Here is an 18,267-nt window from a genome sequence, read left to right as displayed (position 1 = left end):
CGAAATCTCATCGGTTTGACCTTTTCAGACCCTGGAGGGCTGAAAGGCGCAGCCAAAAGGGCCCTATCAGGTTAAAACCGATGGGGACGCAGTCAGTGCAGTGCCTGGCTCGACGATGCCCCGTTACACCCTTCATTTTTTCACCTGCACCATCCCCACCCTGCAACAAGTTACTGCTCCCGGGTGACATCCCACCAAGGGACACGTACCCGCAGCAGGGCATCTTTTGGGAGCTTCAGAAGCTTTTGGAAATGCTTTGTAAGAGCAGAATCCAGAACTGAGCGCCTGCTCGTGAGGGAGGATGGAGGTAAATGTGCGTGGAGGGGGGAGATGCTGCCGAGTGTCACGTCCCCTTTTTGTTCGCTCTTCCCAAGCAAATCCTGGGGAGCGAGGGAGCAGAGTTCCAGCGCGTGAGCAGCTCGAGCCGCCGGGCTGCTCGGCCCCTTCCTGAGCACAAGCAATCCAGATTTTATCTGAGATTGCCCTGGGAGCTCATAAAAAATGATTCCTCTCTGCTGCTCCCTCACCCCTAGGATTGAATAGTCCCCACTTCCCCTCTCCTATTCGAGGAGTTGCTCTTAGCTGCAGGTTATTATTTGTCTGATAATTGCTTTTGCCTACAGGAAAGGATTTTTCATGAAAAGGACGTGCCATGTAGCTACACTTCTCTGGCTCATTTACTCGCCCGTAGAGGGGCCTCAAGTCAGGCTACAAATAGAGTTGCCTGACTTTCCTATTAGAAGGAAGATCGATAGCCCCAGCCCGCCAGCCTTCTCGGCCTCATTTTCTCTCTCCCTCCATGTTTTCTTCCCTGCTGTTTCCCTGCAGGAACTCCCATCAATCGGATCCCCATCATGGCAAAGCAGATCCTGGACCTCTACATGCTCTACAAACTGGTGACCGAGAAAGGAGGGCTGGTGGAAATCATCAACAAGAAGATCTGGCGGGAGATCACCAAAGGCCTTAACCTGCCCACCTCCATCACCAGTGCCGCGTTCACGCTTCGAACCCAGTGAGTCTAGAGAGCCTAAAAGCATGGATAGGAGCAGAGCAGGATCTGGGGAGCACAAAATAGGGACTGAGGTGTTAAAAATGAGACTGAGTCCTATTCTGTGGCTAGGGAGGAGCTGATGAATTGCTTTATTTATCCCTCCTCTCGCACCCACAGCTTGCAGTTTTCCCTTTCTATCCCTTCTCTTGTTTTGCTGAGCAGTGATCCTTCCTGAACGCTCTCCTCTTCCCTCCCTACAACCCCAGCACTTACACACCACCACCTTGTGCCCTGGGACTTGAACTCCTCGGGGCAGGAGGGTCTCTTGCTCTGTCCCCCTTGGCACCGTGAGCGGGCAGGGGGGCTGCTGATGTGTAGGCATCAAGTATGAGCTCGATCATTTCATGTCAGCACTGCTAAGCTGTGGAAACTTGCATTTAGTGCCTGCCTGCTGTGAGGATTGCTTTTCTGGCCTGCAGTACCTCGCGTTGATTAGGCAAGCCAAAAGGAAGAAAAAGTAGGATGAGACGAGGTTGGTAAATTAAACCTACTGCAGAGTTTAAGCAATGAGGCAAAGCAGCGCTTTTTCAGGTGACTAGAGCATGCAAGGCTGGACTCTGGGAATGCACACCCCAGTTAAAATGAAACTCAGTTCTTAGAGCTGGTAACTCTCTAGAGAGCTGTTAGCTGTTAGATTTTAGAGCTGTGGGGTCCTGGGGAAGGAAGCTCCGTGCTGTTCCTCCAGCCTTTGGTACAAACAGGCTGCTTGCTGCGAGTTTGTGTGGCAGAATTCAGAGAAAGCGATAGGTTTGGTGCTGCCCAGTACAAATTGGACAAGGTAAATCCTAGGTCACCCTCCTTGCTGGTAAGTGTTGTGGTTTGAGATCTTATTTGTTAAAATTTTAGCTGCAGTGGTATGCAGCCATGTGCTTTCTTCATGAGAGCTGTGCCTCACACCCAAACCATATAACACGACACCAAGCGCAGCAGCAGTTGTGAGATGCAAAGACTCCAAATCTGCAGGGACCTCAGTCTGAAAGCCTTCCTGGGTGACACAGTGGGTGCTGCAGCCTGTCATTTCGTGCTCTGTCGAGAAACCTGCCTGAGTCTCTCTGCTCGCCCTTCTCCCAGGTATATGAAGTACCTGTACGCCTACGAGTGCGAGAAGAAGTCCCTCAGCTCTCCCGCCGAGCTTCAGGCTGCGATCGACGGCAACAGGCGGGAAGGCAGGCGGCCCAGCTACAGCTCCTCCTTGTTCAGCTACTCGCCCACCGCCACGGGGCCTCCTTCCCTCCTGTCTCCCCCAAAGATCCGCTTTCCGATCATCGGCGTCGCGCCCGGCAGCGGGACCAGCAATCCTCGCGTGTCTCCAGCAGCAGCTGTCAGAAAAGGTCGGCTTTGCGCCCGCGGCGGAGAGGGTGGCTGTGTCCCGGGCAGAGAAACGCAGTTATTGCACTGAGTTGCAGTTTTGCCCACCCAAACTGTGTGGGATTGGAGAGTAACGGGGCTCGGGTGGGGGAGGATACGCGGAATATTCTGCCTGCAGCCGAGCCTTTGCGTGCCTGCTTTAGGAAGGGCTGCGGGAGAGACTGAGTGACTCTGTCCTTCTCCAGGCGACGGAGTGCCCTTGACCGTGTCTATGCCAAATCGCATCGCTGTGCCAGTGACCTTGGCGAGCCAGCAGGCGACGGTGGCAGCGAGAACGGCCACCCTGGAGCAGCTGAGGGAGCGGCTGGAGTCCGGGGAGCCGCCGGAGAAGAAGGTCTCGCGGATGACGGAGGAGGAGCAGCGGCTCGTCCAGCAGGCTCTGCAGCGCAACCTCTTCAGCATGGCGCGGCAAATCCCCATGAAAATCAAAATCAATGGCAAGGGTAAGCTGCGTCTCGAGGTGCACAAAGGGTCTTTGCAGGCTGCTGCTCCCAGCCCAGGGTGTCAAACACCTTTTGGCCACCTCTGGGCGCTGGGCAGAGGTCAGTGTCACGAAGTTCCTAAAACGGAGCACAGGAACCGCCAAGCTAAATCGGAGAAATGTTTTGTTAGAGTTTACGGCTGCACTTGTTATTCTTTTTTGGGTGATGCATAGCCCAGCCTGGATGCAGATCCGCCCTAAGCATGTTCAGGAAGTTTATGTGGTCACTAAGATGACTTCTGGAGGGGAAGCCTGGTCCTGTGCCAGGTGCTCAGCCCCTCCAGCAGAGTGCTTTCCCCAGCCCTGCCCTCATCCAGGGTCGTGCTGCAGGGAGTGAATTCCCGTCCTTTTCTCATCAGGAACCCTGTTAATTGATCCTGGAGGTGACAGCTCCGTCTGTACAAGTGGCAGTTGGGGGAGAGAGATGCCCGGCTTTTAGGAATCCCCTTGGCAGGTGTGCTGAGGAGGCTACAAAGCCCTGTGTATCTGCGGGGGGCCCTACACATCCCAGAGCTTTTAGCGAGTCAGGTGGTTCCTGCCAGCATCTGCTGCAGCCCTGCAGGCAGAGAACTCCTGGCAGGGCTGGGTTAGGAGGTCAGAGAGAAGCAGCATTCATGGCCAGGGAAATGCCCTCCTGAAATGCTTTGGGAAAGGGGAGTCACCCCGTAAAGGTCACGTTGTCAGAATCAATACTGTTGCGGAGTGGCTTCAAAAGCTGATAAATGCCACGGCTCCCTACCTGTCCCAGGGCTGCACAGCGAAGGCTCAGAAGGTTCAGTCCCAACAGCTGCTTCCTCTGAACCTTTTGATCCATTCAAATTAAAGGTCTCGGAGCCCCATTAAGTGTCCATTTGCATGTAGGCACAAGGCCGGGCAGGTTTGGCACTGCTTAGAAGGGGAAAAGTTGTTCTTGAGGCTTTTGCTAGCAGTGATGTGCTTCATGGAGATACTTGCGAGAGATATATGCTCCTGCCGCCCAGTTAAATGGGATCGAGACCTCAAATTGCAAGTCCTGACAGCTGCGCATCCACCTCACCTTCACTTTCACATTAAAAAAGTGAGGAAAGAGGAATACAAGTTTTCTCAAGTAACGTTCATTCCCTCATCTCACTTCATTTTTTTCCGCTTCATGCTGAACTTCCAAATCAAAAGGCTAGGATCAGTTTTAGTCTCCACGATCAGTAACAGGCAGAGGACTGAGCCCTCAGCAGGAGTCAGTGATGCTATTCCCACCTTCCTCAGGGGACTGGGCAAGTCTGTGCTGTCTTTCAGACTCTGATTTCCCGATTGCAAAATAAAAATAATGCTGTGCTATGGGAGGTGCTTTGGGAGGCACTTTTGAAAAGCACCGCACGAGCTCACTCCAGCTTGCTAGGACCGTTTGGGTTAAATGTTAACAAAGCCCCTTGCATTCTTCACAGGGACAGCGGCCTTGCTGTCCCAGCAGACTGGAAGGGAGCTTCAAGCACGCACTTTGCATGCAGTGCCAGAGCCTGGGCAGACTGTCTCCATCGTCTCTCCCTGTTTTAATAGCATAATGCCCCAAAACCAACACCGGGGGGCCGGTAACCATGGCACTGTGCAAACTAAGGCTGAATTCATGAGCGTGAGGAGCAATCCCAGGCTCACGCTCAGGCTGTTTTGGTTGGAGGGTTCAGAAACATCCAGGAGGGTTTGATGTTCAGCTCCCCTTAGGCATCAGAGCAGAATGGATCCCAGCTCGGCACTGCCACTTCCAGAACTGCCCGGGATGCCTTAGAAAGGGCTGTCCGTGTGGAAGGGACAGAGAAAACAGATTTCACACGCACCAGGGGCAGCCGAGCGTGCTCGTCCTGGGTTTGAGCCTGTCATGCTTCAGGCAGTCCCCCTCCAGCGGCCGCTGGAGCTGCTGCAGCCTGAGCTCGGCACGCCACGAGTGGCAGCAGCAACCTGAGCCCCAGCTCTGCTGCGAACCTGGCCACAATCCGGGCGGGTAAACACGTCTCGGGTGCTGGTAGCTGCTTCTGTGGAGGGGTTGTTCGTTTGGCCCGAGTCAGGGGCTTCAGTGGGATCCCAGCCCATGTGCAGCTCACGCCTGGGCACTTAAACACCTTTGTAAGAGGACTGACAGTGTTTTTTTTTTTTTCTTTATCAGATAAGAGCCAAAAGGAGGGCTGTGTAGGTACCCGATCAGCTCCGGGTAGCACAGGAGATGGTGTCACTCCTCTCTAACTTTGTCTTTTCTTTCCTGGGAAGAAGATAAACCGGACTCGGCGGCGGCGGCAGCGCTGAACCTGTCACCTAACGGCATTGGGAGCATCAACATGTCGGTGGAGATTAACGGCACGATTTATGCTGGTGAGGAGGAGCCGCCCCCCGGGGACGTGTGGGGATGCCGAGCGGGCTGTGCGGAGGGTGGCGTGCTGCTGGGGGCTGGTCATCTGCCAAAGCACAGCTCACAGCTTGTCTGGCTCAGAAAGCTCAGCAGGAGCTGATTTGTTTTCTTTTTGGTCAAGATGAGTGCTCCTTCCTCCTGGGGCTGGGGGTGGTTGCTATTTTTTCAGTCTCAGATGCTCCTGAATGCCGGTTCTCGGTGATTTTCTGTTTGTGCAAGGAGCTGTTGCTGTAATGGCATTCGTGTTTCTGCCGTGATCTCTACTCTGGAGCTGTCCCCGGGGAAGCACTTTGCTGGCAGTCCGCACATGGCATTTTGCTGTGGCAGGGAGGAGGGAACCTGGTGAGAAATCCAGCTTCTCCAGAGAGGGAACTTCTATGTTAAGTGTTGGCAGGAAGGAGCTATGTGCCCCTTCTCCTAATCAGGAGGAGCTTAACCCAGCTTCTCCTCACACGCTGTAGGGAGGCAAGAGTTGTTGCTGTACTCAGCTCAAGCCATTTGACTTGTGCAGGTCACATTTAAATGACAAAGCCCACAGTGGGAGACCTGATGCTGCTCTTTCCAGTGGTGTTTGGGATCTTCCAGTCTTCTGCATGCAAAAGATCCCACGGCAGGGGCTGACAGAGCAGGTCCCAGAGCACCCCCTCTTGTATCCTTGCCATCACTGATGCTCTGATCTGCCTCGAAGCCTGCTGGCCTTGCACAGGGCCCCCTTCTGTTAGGGTGAACCCTTTGGGGTTGCTCTCCCCCGTATCCTCCTGAGCCGTGTCACCCCGTAACCCTTCTCCTTCCCTCTCCGTGCCTTGCAGGAGTGCTCTTTGCCCAGAAGCCAGTCGTCCATCTCATCGCGGGCTCCAGCACGCAGAGCTCCTGCAGCAGCAGCAGCAGCAGCTCCCACTGCTCTGCCAGCCCTACCTCATCGCGGGGAACGCCCGGCGCCGAGCCCTCCACCAGCTGGTCTCTCTGACGGCCGGCCGCGCTCGCTGTCTCACACTGGCCCCCGGCAGCTCTCCCTCTCTGCTCGCGGCGGGGAGCGCGCCGGGCAGGAGTCGCACACGTTACCTCATCTCAAGGAACCTGCTTTGCGGCTGGCCGACGGCAAGATGATGATGCTGAAACCTTTCCGCGCCAGCGAGTTGTTCTTCATCGTCCGTTTGTCCAGCCTTTTCCTCCCTTCTCCCCTTTCTTCCTCCCTTTCTCTTCCATTTTCTTCCTCCTCCTCCTCCTCCTCTTCCTTTTCCTCCCGGGGTTGGCCGTGTTCCCGCTGGGGGTGGGACGTGGAGAGGGGGCACCCCTGGCGTTTTTCAATCAGGGATCGTCTCTAGGAGCGGCGGGCCCAGAGATGGCAGAGACGTCACCAAGGCAGGTGGAAGGGGCCGGGGCCAAGGCCGGGCAGGGCAGCAGGGTTCTCCTTGAGCCAGCAGCCACGCGGGCTCTTCCCACAAACCAACCCCGTGTGTTGACAATCCGAACGGCCGGCAGGCTGCCTTGCCCCTCTCCTGCCGGGCTTGCAGCTGCCGAGCAGGCGAGCTGCCTCGCTTTTCTTCAGGCTCTGCCGTGCTCTGGTCCTCCCCTCGGGCCCACAGTTCTTGCTTGCAGAGTCCCGAGAGACTTGAGGAACCTCCTTTCCCCCTCTCGGAGGTCTTGGCCACAGGGGAAGGACCCCCAGACACAGAAAAGCCCCCTCTCGTTCAGCTGCTTCGTTCTCCTGGCTGGTGCTGGCCCGTTCCCTACTGTCGTTGCCTTTTTCAGGCTTTCAGCCAAGTTCCAAATGCCCCCGACCTTGTCTCTCTGCCCTTGGCGAACTCATCCCGCTGACATTTCCCCTGAACTTGTTTTCTCTTGGGTTTGATCCTCTGCCCCATTTGACACGAGACCCGGTGGCTCCGCGAGCTCAGCCCCTGCTGGCGTGGCCTCGCTGTGTCCCCTCTCGTCCTGCCGCCCCGCACACGTCCTCCCCCACCTGGAGGTCAGATCCCAGCACCCTCCCTCCTGCCCTGGTGACGTCCTTTCCATCCTCCGGGCCCGAGTCAGGTTTTTTGAGCAGATGAAATACCTCAGATATGTACTTGTTGTTGGGTGTTTTTTTTTGTTTGTTTGTTTTGGGTTGTTTGTTTTTTTTTTTAACCTCTTCAGGAAGTATTGGCATATCTTATCGCTTGATTTTTTATATATATATATATATGTGGTTTTGCTGACGTTGTGTTTAATTTTTTTTTTATTTTTAATTGTAGCACCAAAGACAGAAAAAAAAAAAAACACAAAGCTGAGCGAAGGAGCAGCGGCTTCCCCATCCTTTAGGCTAGCCAGGAGACACGCCGAGCACCACCATCCCAGGACATGCGCACGACAGGACAGGTAGAGGTAGGAACAGAGAGCAAGGGCGACAGCTGAGTTAGAGGACCCATCCTTCGCCTCGGACAGGAGGCTGTCTCCAGAGGCCCTGTTGGATTTCTCCATCCCTTATGATCTGTGCTTGCCCTTGGCAGAGCTGCGCAGCGCAGCAGGGAGGTTCTCCTTGTTCAGAGCCCTGGTGCAGGGGTGGCCCCATCCCTTGGGCGAGGCTGCACGACCACAGGCAGCAGCTCCTGCTCGCAGCGGCCCCGCTCCCTGGCTGTCAGTTTATGTGACTCGAGTTACCTGCACCGGGAGGGAGCGACAGGAAGGCGCATGTCCTGGGATGGTTCTGCTCCACGATGTCCCACCTCCGCCTGCGTTCAGTGGGGAGGCAGAGCTGCTCCTTGGCCGCGCACCTCCGAGGCATTTCATTGTCTCCACTCAGAGGATTTTCCAGACTCCGACTCATTCAGACTGTTTCTGTTTTTATTTTTTCCTTTTTTTTTTTTTTAATTTTCTTTTGGTTAGGTTTTTTTTTTTGGAGATGGGGGGTGGGTTTGGGGGCTGTTTCCTAAGAGTGGGACTGGGGGACTTTTGGCTTTTCCTTATGCTTTCTTCTCTGGTCCTGGGGAGCAGAGGTTAGTAATGGGTGTTTTTGCTTATGTATCACATGCTAACATTGTGTTTTCTTGCACAGAAAGGCACTCGAATCACTGAACTGCTAAACGGCTTCGACACTACTAGAGTATTAATGTTTATAAGCTTTACACAACTAGACTGGAAATAGACAGGGACTAACAGATTGTTTTGTATCCGATTCAGGGAAAGCAACAAGTCGGGATGCGTAACAGATACCTCAGTAAAATAAGCTGCAACCATACCCGGTCCTCCGTCGCCCCGCGCTGACGAGGACCACTCAGACTGTGAAGAGGAACCCTTCCCCTGGCCTGGCTTTGATCCCGGCGCCCGGCTCGACGCCGAGCCCCGGGTCTCCTACTGAGCTGCCAGGCCGCGGGGACAGGGGCAGAGAAACCAGCAGCAGCGAGGGGGTGGAGGAGCGGGGGGCCGGGGGGGAGGCCGGCTGCGATTCATTTCACTCGAGCGCGTGTTGGATTGTAATTAGTACTCAGGGGTTTTGGCACTGCGGGCTCGGGACCGTTCCTGCCCGGCAGTGCGTCTGCTTCTCTTCGAGCTCCGGACCAGCGAAGGTTTCACAGCGAGCAGCCAAAAAATTAAAAAAAAAAAAAAAAAAAGAAATTTAGAAGAAAAAAAAAGTCAAAGAAAAAGCCCCCAGCTGCTAAGGGAGCGGGTGGGGATGAAAACCAAGCTGCTCGCCCTCCAGCCTGCTGCGGGGAGGCGAGGGCAGAGGCTCGGGGCCGGGGGAAGGGGCCGGGGGGGCTACGCGGGGGCGTTCACACCGCGTCCCTCTGCGGAGTCAGACCGGATTGTGCTCACCAAACAGCTGCAGCAGCCTTGCTACTCGTTTTCTTACCTATTTAAAAGAAAGAAAATTAAGAAAAAAAAAATAAAAAAAATAATTAAAAAAAAAAGAAATGTGATAGCCTAGGCGGTGGATAAATACCTCAACGTCTCCTTCCAACAAGTGTCTGTATATGTTGTTGTTGGGTTTTTTCTATCTTACACGTTCTCTGAATGTTTATATTCCAATAAACTTCTACCTCTTCACACCGGGACCCTGCCAGCGTCATTTGGGGCCTCGGGGGGGGGACCATGGTGGCCGTGTGGCCGTGCCTCGTGCCCTGGGACGGTTCCCGCATGGGGCTGGGTGTGAGCAGGGCACTGGTTGAGCCCCATTCAGCTGCAGCCGCTTTAACCTAAACTTCAACCTTTTAACCTAAAACTCTCGGAGCAAGCTGCGGTGGTTCTGATGTCGGGCGGGAGCTGGTTTCCAGCCCTTTTAGCCCCAAATTTCCAAGGCCTCGCTGCTCCCCTTGGGCAGCTCAGAGGCACGAAGCCCGAGGGGCTCCGCGGTCCCTGCCCCGTGTTGGGGGCTGGGCAGGGCCCTTCGCCTGCCCCGCGGCGCGCAAGGGGTTAACCTCCGGACCAACGAGACGGGCGGCTAGAGCGGCCCCACCGGAAGCGGAAGTGAGCGGAGGGCGGCTGAGGGGGGCCGGGCCGGGCCGGGCCGCACCCGGGGGCGCTGCGGGGCCCGGCGGAGGTGAGCAGGGGGCGGGGGCGGCCTGGGGGGGTCCCAGGGGGGCTGGAGGGGTCCTAAAGGGGCCGGGGGGCAGCCTCAGGGGGTCATGGGGCGCCCTAAAGGGGTCCAGGGACGGTTTGAGGGGTCTGGGGGCGCCTCAGAAGGCCCTGGGGGAGGCCTGAAGGGGTCAGGGGGCGCCCTGAGGGGGCTGGGGGAGGTGTGGGGGGGCTGGGGGTGGCCTAAGGGGGTCTGGGGGTGGCCTAAGAGGGTCATGGGGCACGCTAAGGGGGTCTGGGAGTGCCCCCAGAGGCTCTGAGGGAGGCTTGGAGGGGTCAGGGGGTGGCTTAAGGGGGTCTGGGGGCAGTTTAAGGGGGCTGGGGGTGGCCTAAGGGGGTCATGGGGCACGCTAAGGGGGGCTGGGGGTGCCCCCAAAGGCTCTGGGGGAGGCCTGGAGGGGTCAGGGGGTGGCTTAAGGGGGCCTTTGAGTGGCCTAAAGAAGCCTCTGGGCACCCTAAGGGGGTCTGGGGGTGGTTTTAGGGTCCTGCAGATGCCCCAGAAGGCTCTGGTGGGGCCTAAGGGGGTCTGGGGGTACTGTGAAGGGGTCTGGGGTGGTTTTATGGTCCGGGGGGTGACCTAAAGGGGCTTTGGGTGTCTTAAAGGGGCCTGGGAGCACCCTATGGGGGTCATGGGGCACCCTGTAGGGGTCTGGGGGAGGTTTAAGAGCTCTGCAGGTACCCCAAAAGGCTCTGGGGGAGGCCTGACTGGGTCTGGGGGCACCCTAAAGAGGCTCAGGGGGAGGCCTGAGGGGTTTTAGGGGCACCCCAGGGGAGTCTGGGGGAGGCCTGAAGGGGTCTGGGGATGGCTGAAGGGAGCCTTTGGGCGTCCTAAAGGAACGTTTGGGCGCCCTAAGGGGGTCAGGGGGTGCACTAAAGGAGCCTTTGAGCGCCCTAAAGGGGTCTGGATATGGCTTAAGGGGCTCTGGGGGTACCCTGAGGGTATCGGGGCCACCCTGAGGGGGCTCGGGGCTGGTGTAAGGGGCCGGGAGCTGAGCAGGCTGTGTGTGTGCCCGCAGATGCACCACTGCAGGCGGTACCGGTCCCCGGAGCAGGAGCCCTGCTGGGGCCAGCGGTGGAAGCGGCGGCGGTCCCGGAGCAGGGCCCCCGAGGGCAGGCTGCGCTGCCCGCCCCGCAGGGACCCGGCCAGGAGGTCGCGATCCAGAAGGTGAGGGCTGCAGGGGGGGCTTCCCCCAGGGACTGGGGGGCAGGATCTCGGCGCTCGTCCTCACCCCAGAGCAGTTACAGCTGGGAGGGGATGCCTTAATCGTTCGGGGTCTGGCTTTGGTTTAACGAAGCAAAGGAATTGTGCCCACAATTGGCTTTCCCCATTTTTTTAATTAACGGATTGCGGAGGTGGGATTTGGGTGAAAGCAGACAGCTGCCGGGTGAGAACCTGTCTGCCCTTCCATCCTCAGGCTGTGAGCCTCCTGGGGGTCCCTCGGTACCCTCCAGTCCTTCGGGCTGTTATTTCTGAGTCCTCTCTACCTTAAAAGTTCAGACTGAGGCTTCAAAGAGGTGGGCTTGGGGTTTTAGTGTTTGGTTTTTTTTTTTTTTTCCATTGTGGATAATTTAGCAGGCAAGGTGAGATTTGGTTCCTGACCCAAGCTGAAATCACCCTGTGCGCGTCTGCGTCCTGTTGGGCTGTCAGCAAGAAAGCCAGGCGTGGCCAAAGCGGAGGGGAAACAAACCCCAAAAGCTGCTTTTTGCAGAGGGAGGCGGCTGTGACGAGGCCTTGGTCCAGCCTGGCTGGACACGTGCCCGAAACGCTGCTTTGGTCACGTTCTGTGGGTTTGGCACCAGCGTGCTGTGGTTTTCTTCTGCGTTGTGACGTTTTCTGCCGTAAAGGAGGCTGCTCCTTCGGCAGCAGGGCTCGCTGTGGGGGCCGCAGGGTTTATCTGGAGGGCAGGGGCCGAATTCTCCTCCTGGCTCATTGGAGCCATCACCGGAGGCACGCGGACACCCAAGGCCGGGTGTCTGGGGGCTCCCATCCCTGCTGGGGCGATGTTTTGGGCACTGCTGCTGGCTCGGCTCCTCGCTCCTTAAAAAAACAACCAAGAGGCCTTCCTGGGGGGGGAGAAACGGTGCTGGGAGAGCCCCTGTGGGTGCAGGGGGAGGCTCCGTGAGGCGGGCAGCTCGAAGCAGGCACCTCCTTTCCCCCCGGCTCCTCGAAAGGTGGGAGCACCGTGCGATTTTCCCTCTGGCAAAGCTTTGCTGTTTCCCTGAGCGACTTGGCTGTGAGGAGACAGCCCCCGTGGGGGCTGGCAGCGGGGGGGGATTTGCCATCCTGGTGCAGCTCCGCACGTTGACGTGTCGCTTGTGCCGCAGCCGGGACAGGACGCCGCCGCGCAGGAGGTACCGGGACAGGCGGGGCAGCGACGCCTGCAGGTTCGAGGAGCGCAGCCCGTCCTGGGGGGACGACTGCTGCCCGCCCCGCCCGCGGGGCCGAGAGCAGCACCGCGCCAGGCAGCACCAGCACCGCTGCAGAAAGCGCAGGACCAGGTCTTGTAGCAGCGCCTCCTCGGTGAGTAGCAGCCGGAACGAGCGCGGGGGCGCTTGGGGCCCTAACCCTTCTCCCCTCCTTGCAGCTCGGAGCGCTCCGGGTGAGTACCTCTGCCCCCTCCTCGTGTACACCTCGTTACGGGGGGCGTGCGGTCCCAAACTTGTGTGCTGGGGCGCTGGGAGAGGCGGTGGCTGGTGATTTTGGTGGGCCAGCCCCCAAAAGCTGCGGTAGGTGGGGAAATGGAGCCGCGTTCTTCATGGCTTTGGGGTGAGCCAAGGCTCCGGGTGGCACACGGGTGGCACGGGGACAGCCAGGCTGCGGTGTCCCCGTCCCCGTGCAGGTCTCCGCGTGGTGAGGGCCTCGCCTCCGCGTGCTGGTGCTGCTGGGGGGGGTCTGGCAGGCAGCAAGGGTTCGGAGCGCTGCTGGCGGGTGCTGGGTGGTCTGTGCCCCGTCCCACGTGGCATCTGTCAGCCTCAGCGAGCCGTGTGTGAGCCGTGAGCCCTGTGGTTGCCAGTCCTGGCCCCCTGCACTCGGCTTCCACCTCCCAAAAACCCACCTGTGTCCTCTGTGCCTGGTGCTGTGCAGCTTTCCCACCCGGCTGTACGGATTCATGGCGTTCCCTGCCAGAGACGGTCCGAGGACTGCCAGGGAACGCTCGGGGCAGGGCAGGGGGGCTTCTCCCCGGGCCTGGAGCAGCCTGGGGGCGCTGCGAGGTGTGGGCCCGAGCGTCTCTGCCTCGCTGCTGCCCTGCAGCAGGGGAAGTTCTTGTCGCTGCCAGTTTTGTCAGCTGCTCCCCTTCAGATATTGTCACAGCACAGTGACCACATCCCGATCCTCGCAGTGTTCCCGAGGACTCCTGCATGGCACGGGGGCTCTGTCAGCCTGCTGCTCTCCTCGCTTTCCTTCCTCCCCCACTGATGTTTTCGTGTAGGTCTCAGAGGCAGGGTTCTGGCTCAAATGCTGTGCTGTGGTTTGCGTGTGCACGTGCGGTGAGGCGATGTGCGGGGTTTGGGTGGCCTGAGCGGGCTCCTTGCAGGGCTCGCAGCTCTCCCCTGCGCCTCCTTCTGGCTCAGCTCACCTTGCGGGGCTCGCAGCTCCTTATTTTGGACCAGGTGGGGGACGAGGGGCGCAGAAGAGAAGCCTGATAGAAAGCCAGGCGTGGAAACGTAGAGCTTTGTTTGCATTTCTTTCGCTGTAGAGACTGTGACCATTTTTAGGGCTAAATAGGAAACACCACGCAGTCAATCTGTGGACCCCGGTCCTTGCGGGCCCGCCGGGCTGGTTTTGCAGTAGCAGGGGTGACCGTGAGCTCGTGTCTTTTAGTGGAAGCTTGAAAGGGAGCGAAATGCTCCCTGGGGACTCACTCGAAGCGTCCCTCAGGCTCTTGCAGGCTTCAGCCTGCCCCCGAGGAGGAGGAGGAGCAGCGCCGGGTCCCCTCTCAGTGGACCAGGAGCTGGGCACCCGTTAGCCGAGGGGCAGAGCTGCTGCTCCGGCTGCTGGACGGCTCCTCCGAGCTGCCAGCTCAGGTTCCCCAGCGGAGAAGAGGGCGTTCCTCTGGCCGAGCCCTCCTTCCTGCACCTCCCAGGGCACCCTTGGGTGCTGCTGAGGTCGCTGCTCCCCTGGGGCACCCCCCAGAGCCCCCCAGCTGCTGCCCTGCAGCAAAGAGGGGGGCGTTTGGTGGCAGCAGGCGCCGCAGCTGACGGAGGGTGTTCTTTACGTGCCTGTAGCTGTTGATTACTTTTGTGTTGAAGTCGGTTTGTGTCTTGACGTGTCCCTTGCACTATCCCTATCGTTATATATGCCGTGTGCCTTATGAAATGCTGGCATCTGGAAAACCCGCCCGCCGCCGCGCCGCCGCCTCTCCACCTTTGACTGACACCACAATCTGCCACCGGGGACTGCCCGCTGCGCGCGCTGGGCCGCACGCCGTGCCGGGGGGCGGTGTGTGCAGAGAAGCCAGCAGAGCAGTAAGCGCAGCAGGAGCGTGGAAGATGACAAGGAAGGCCACCTGGTGTGCAGGACCGGCGATTGGCTTCACGAGCGATGTACAGCCACCTTGCGTAAAACTTTACCTCTACTTCCTCCCCCCGTGTTAGCCGAGATCTCTCCCCCCCCCGTACCGGAGGGGTCTCTAGCGTTTGTTATAACGGACTCGCCAGTAAATTGCCTGAGGCAGACAATAGAGGCGTGAGCTTTAAAGAGCGTAGCAGCCAGAGACGTTTCTGTTTTGACGTGTTATTGCTGGGAGATTTGCAGGACCCCGGCTCTCGCCCGGCCCCCGAGGCTCACGCCCGCTCCTCTTCTCTCTCCTAGACGAGATCGTCGGCAGCCTCGGCGAAGGCACTTTCGGCAAAGTGGTGGAGTGCGTCGACCACGCCAGGTGGGCAGCCCTCCCTTCCCCGTCTCCCCTCTGTCGTGGCAGGATCTGTGCTCACTCAGCGGCTGAGGGCTTCAGGACAGGCCAGCCGGACAGGGAGATGGCCTCTAAATCTGCCAGGGTGCTTCTTTTTCTGCTCCTCTCCTGTGGTTACACCCGACCCCTGTCCCTTCCTCTCTTCTCCTGACCTGCTGGAGGGCTGCCGGGTTGGGACGTGGCTTGAGCACTTCAAATCCCCGCGGTATTTAATTGCTTGCCAAGGCTGGGACAAGGGCAGAACAGCTGATCTCCTACCCAGACCTCGTTTTTGTTTTCCCTGCACTACCACTCCCTCATCCTGAGCTTGCTGGAGGCCGTCTCCTTCCTCCGCCTGCTTTTATTTATTAGATTGCCACACACCTGCTCGCAGCGCTGCACGGCTGAGCTAAGGGAAGCCAGTGGGGACGTGGTCTGAATGTACCCTTGGGAATCTCCTCATCATCCTGCAGGCTCCTGCAGTGCCCTGTGGGGTGTGTGTGCCGGTGACAGCGGCTTCTTCTCTGACTCCTTTGTCTCTCCCCTCGCAGAGGCAAATCCCAGGTGGCACTGAAAATCATAAAAAATGTTGGGAAGTACCGAGAAGCAGCCAGGCTGGAAATTAACGTCCTGAAGAAGATCAAGGAGAAGGACAAGGAGAACAAATTGTGAGTTGCTGCGAAGCTCCCAGGCAGCCAGTGCCGCGTCCTCAGAGACGTTCAGCCTGCCTGAATGAGGTCCAAAGCCGCCCAGAGCTGAGGACTGGATGTACCTGCTGCTCGCTGGGTGAGCAAAGTGGGCGGGAGGTTTGTCTGCAGCATCAGTGGAGGGATTGCTGTGCTTCCAGGTCAGCCGGCTCAGGGCTTTTGTTCACCAAAAACTGGGAGAATGACTTCTGTCAAGCCTCTGAACTCGGTTAATCCTCGTGCCGTTCTCTTTGCCTAGCTTGTGCGTCCTGATGTCAGACTGGTTCAACTTCCACGGCCACATGTGCATCGCCTTCGAGCTTCTCGGCAAGAACACTTTTGAGTTCCTGAAAGAGAACAACTTCCAGCCCTACCCTCTCCCTCAGATCCGGCACATGGCCTACCAGCTCTGCCACGCCTTGAGATGTGAGTGACCTGGGGCCAGCCTTTGGGGTTGCCAGCAGCTGCTTGTTCTTCACTGTGTCCTTTTTTGGGTTGTTTCAACCTCTAGTAGGACCTGAATGTCCTAGCTTCCTTTTCTGAAGCTTCTAAGATAAGATACGATGATTTCTGTGGAGTAGTCTTTGGATTTGCTTTCTTTTCCTTGTGAAAGGAAAGGAGGAGAGGCTTGTGAGCTCTTTTGTGCCTTCTCTGTCAGAAATGCATAGTCACTGCTAGGCTTTGCCTCTCCAGAATGGGCTGGGATGGAAGCAAGGAGTCAGCTTGCGTCAGGGTGTCCAGTACATGGACCTGGTGCTCCGGTGCCTGGCTCTGACGTGTTTTTTTCCCTCTCCTCTTCCCCCTGTGCAGTTCTACACGACAACCAGCTGACTCACACTGACCTCAAGCCAGAAAACATCTTGTTTGTCAACTCTGACTTCGACACTCTGTACAACGAGAAAAAGGTGGGTTATGGCTGAGGGAGGTGACAGAAGCAGGAACGGCCGCCTGCCCCCTCGCTGCAGAAGGTGGATCTTCCCTCTTCTGGGCATCCCTCACAAGCCTGTTCAGCAAGAACAACCTGGGAGCTGGGCCCCTTCTTTCCCCCCTGTTTTTTAAGAGCCTTAAGGCTCTGCTTCAGTGGCTCCAGCCGCAGTTCAGCTGCTGCCCTTAACACGGCCACGGGATGTCAACAGCTCAGAGCTTCCCACTTGGGATCCTTCTGATTAACAGCATGGATGGGGCGCTTCTGGGGACAGAGGGCTCCCGTCAGAGCCTGAACCAGCTGCTAAAAGCTCCGAGGCCTTCTCCTTTGCTCGCAGAGCTGCGAGGAGAAATCCATCCGGAACACGAGCATCCGCGTGGCTGATTTTGGAAGCGCCACCTTCGACCACGAGCACCACACCACCATCGTGGCCACCCGGCACTACCGCCCCCCCGAAGTGATTCTCGGTGAGCAGCGCGGGGTGGCAGGGGGCGGCTGGAAGGAGGCGTGGTGGGAGCTGCTGCGAGCACGGGGCTAGCTTTGTTCTCTCTGCAGAGCTGGGCTGGGCACAGCCCTGTGATGTCTGGAGTACCGGCTGCATCTTGTTCGAGTACTACCGGGGCTTCACGCTCTTCCAGGTATGATTTGCAAAAGGCATCGTGTTCTTTGGCCAAACTGAGAGTTCTTACTGTCAAAAAAAAGGCTACAATTAGGTACAGGGAGGGGAAATGAAAGGATAGAAAAAGCAGGAGAGGAAGCAGAGCTGGACAGGACCTGCACCACTCCTGGCCTCTCTCTCATCCTCTCTACCTGTCCAAGTGACAGGCTGTTGTCAGCAGCTCTCCAAGCTCTGAAGCAATGCGCTGCTGCTCTTTTCCTTCGCAGACCCACGAGAACCGTGAGCATCTGGTCATGATGGAGAAAATCCTTGGGCCCCTTCCCTCTCACATGATCCACAGAACTCGGTGAGAGCCTGCAACTGCACCGCCAGCACCCAGGTTAAGTGGTTGTGGTGGCTAACGAGTCAGGGTGCCAGTTGTGTTTGCACACCCAGGCTAACCACCTCTATAACCACAGGGAACTCGCTGGAAGTTGGGGTTCTGAGCCTGTTAATTGTCTTCTGTTCTTACTGTTAATTGTCGTCGAGTCTCACGGGCTGCTGCTCTTCCTTGTGGTGGGGGTGAGCTCCCTGGGGCAGCCCCCTGAGCACCTTTCCTCCTCCCCAGGAAGCAGAAATACTTCCACAACGGGAACCTGGTATGGGACGAGAACACATCTGATGGGAGATACGTGCAAGAGAACTGCAAGCCCCTGCGGGTAGGTGGCAGAGGGCAGCTCTGAGCGGGTGCTGGCTGTGCTCTGAGGCTCCCTTCCTGAGAGCCACAGGGGTCAGGAAGGGAATCATCTCTGCTGGGGGTGAGGTGACAGCCACAGCCTTGCTGTACGTCACAGAACTGGGGGCTGCTGCGTGCTCCCTGTTGTACTGGAGCCTACACCCATCTCGCCCGCCCTTCTGTTTCAGACATACATGCTGCACGACTCGCTGGAGCACGCGCAGCTCTTTGACTTGATGAGAAGGATGCTCGAGTTCGACCCTTCCCAGAGGATCACGTTTTCGGAAGCCCTCCTGCATCCCTTCTTTGCGGGTCTCTCTGCGGAGGAGCGGATGCTGTGCGGGCGCAGCGCCAGCCGGGACCTGAGCAGATGACAGCCGGGGAGGTGGCAGGGGCCGGGTTGGGACAGACAGGCTCAGCCTGACCTCTGCAGCTCAGCTCCACCCCCTCGGAGTTCAGAGGGACACTGTGACACGAACCCTGGGCAGGGGAGGGGAAGAACAGCTCCGTTGGAAAGCACAGATTTGTCTATTTATATGTTGTAAAGTTAAAATAAAGTGTTTCTTATTGTTTCATACTTCCCTGGTAGGCAGGGTGGAGGGCTC

General features: G+C 57.8%; 2 protein-coding genes across 3 annotated transcripts in view; both read left to right on the top strand.

Annotated features, from left to right (window-relative positions):
- The window catches only part of ARID3B (AT-rich interaction domain 3B), a 31,673-nt gene extending 22,368 nt beyond the window's left edge, over positions 1 to 9,305 (top strand). Inside the window, exons 5-9 of one of the 2 annotated variants that reach the window (XM_084532228.1) lie at positions 829 to 1,012; positions 2,123 to 2,382; positions 2,605 to 2,862; positions 5,139 to 5,237; positions 6,084 to 9,305. In XM_084532228.1, coding sequence (XP_084388354.1) covers positions 829 to 1,012; positions 2,123 to 2,382; positions 2,605 to 2,862; positions 5,139 to 5,237; positions 6,084 to 6,241 — 959 coding nt within the window. In that variant the 3' untranslated portion in view covers positions 6,242 to 9,305. Of the gene's footprint in view, positions 1 to 828; positions 1,013 to 2,122; positions 2,383 to 2,604; positions 2,863 to 5,135; positions 5,238 to 6,083 lie in introns of both variants that reach the window. The other variant, XM_084532227.1, reaches the window with a different exon arrangement.
- A 393-nt stretch (positions 9,306 to 9,698) lies between these two features.
- CLK3 (CDC like kinase 3) lies at positions 9,699 to 18,239 on the top strand. The gene is made up of 13 exons (XM_084532231.1): positions 9,699 to 9,790; positions 10,842 to 10,990; positions 12,151 to 12,346; positions 14,277 to 14,370; positions 14,639 to 14,705; positions 15,269 to 15,385; positions 15,663 to 15,829; positions 16,214 to 16,308; positions 16,666 to 16,795; positions 16,884 to 16,966; positions 17,214 to 17,293; positions 17,555 to 17,645; positions 17,851 to 18,239. The coding sequence occupies exons 2-13, from the start codon at positions 10,842 to 10,844 to the stop codon at positions 18,034 to 18,036; spliced, it is 1,455 nt and encodes a 484-aa protein (XP_084388357.1). The 5' UTR covers positions 9,699 to 9,790; the 3' UTR covers positions 18,037 to 18,239.
- The last annotated feature ends 28 nt before the right edge of the window (positions 18,240 to 18,267 follow it).

Source organism: Aythya ferina (genome assembly GCF_964211825.1).
Source record: "Aythya ferina genome assembly, chromosome: 11".
NCBI lineage: Eukaryota > Metazoa > Chordata > Aves > Anseriformes > Anatidae > Aythya > Aythya ferina.
This window is presented reverse-complemented; position numbering and strand designations above follow the sequence as displayed.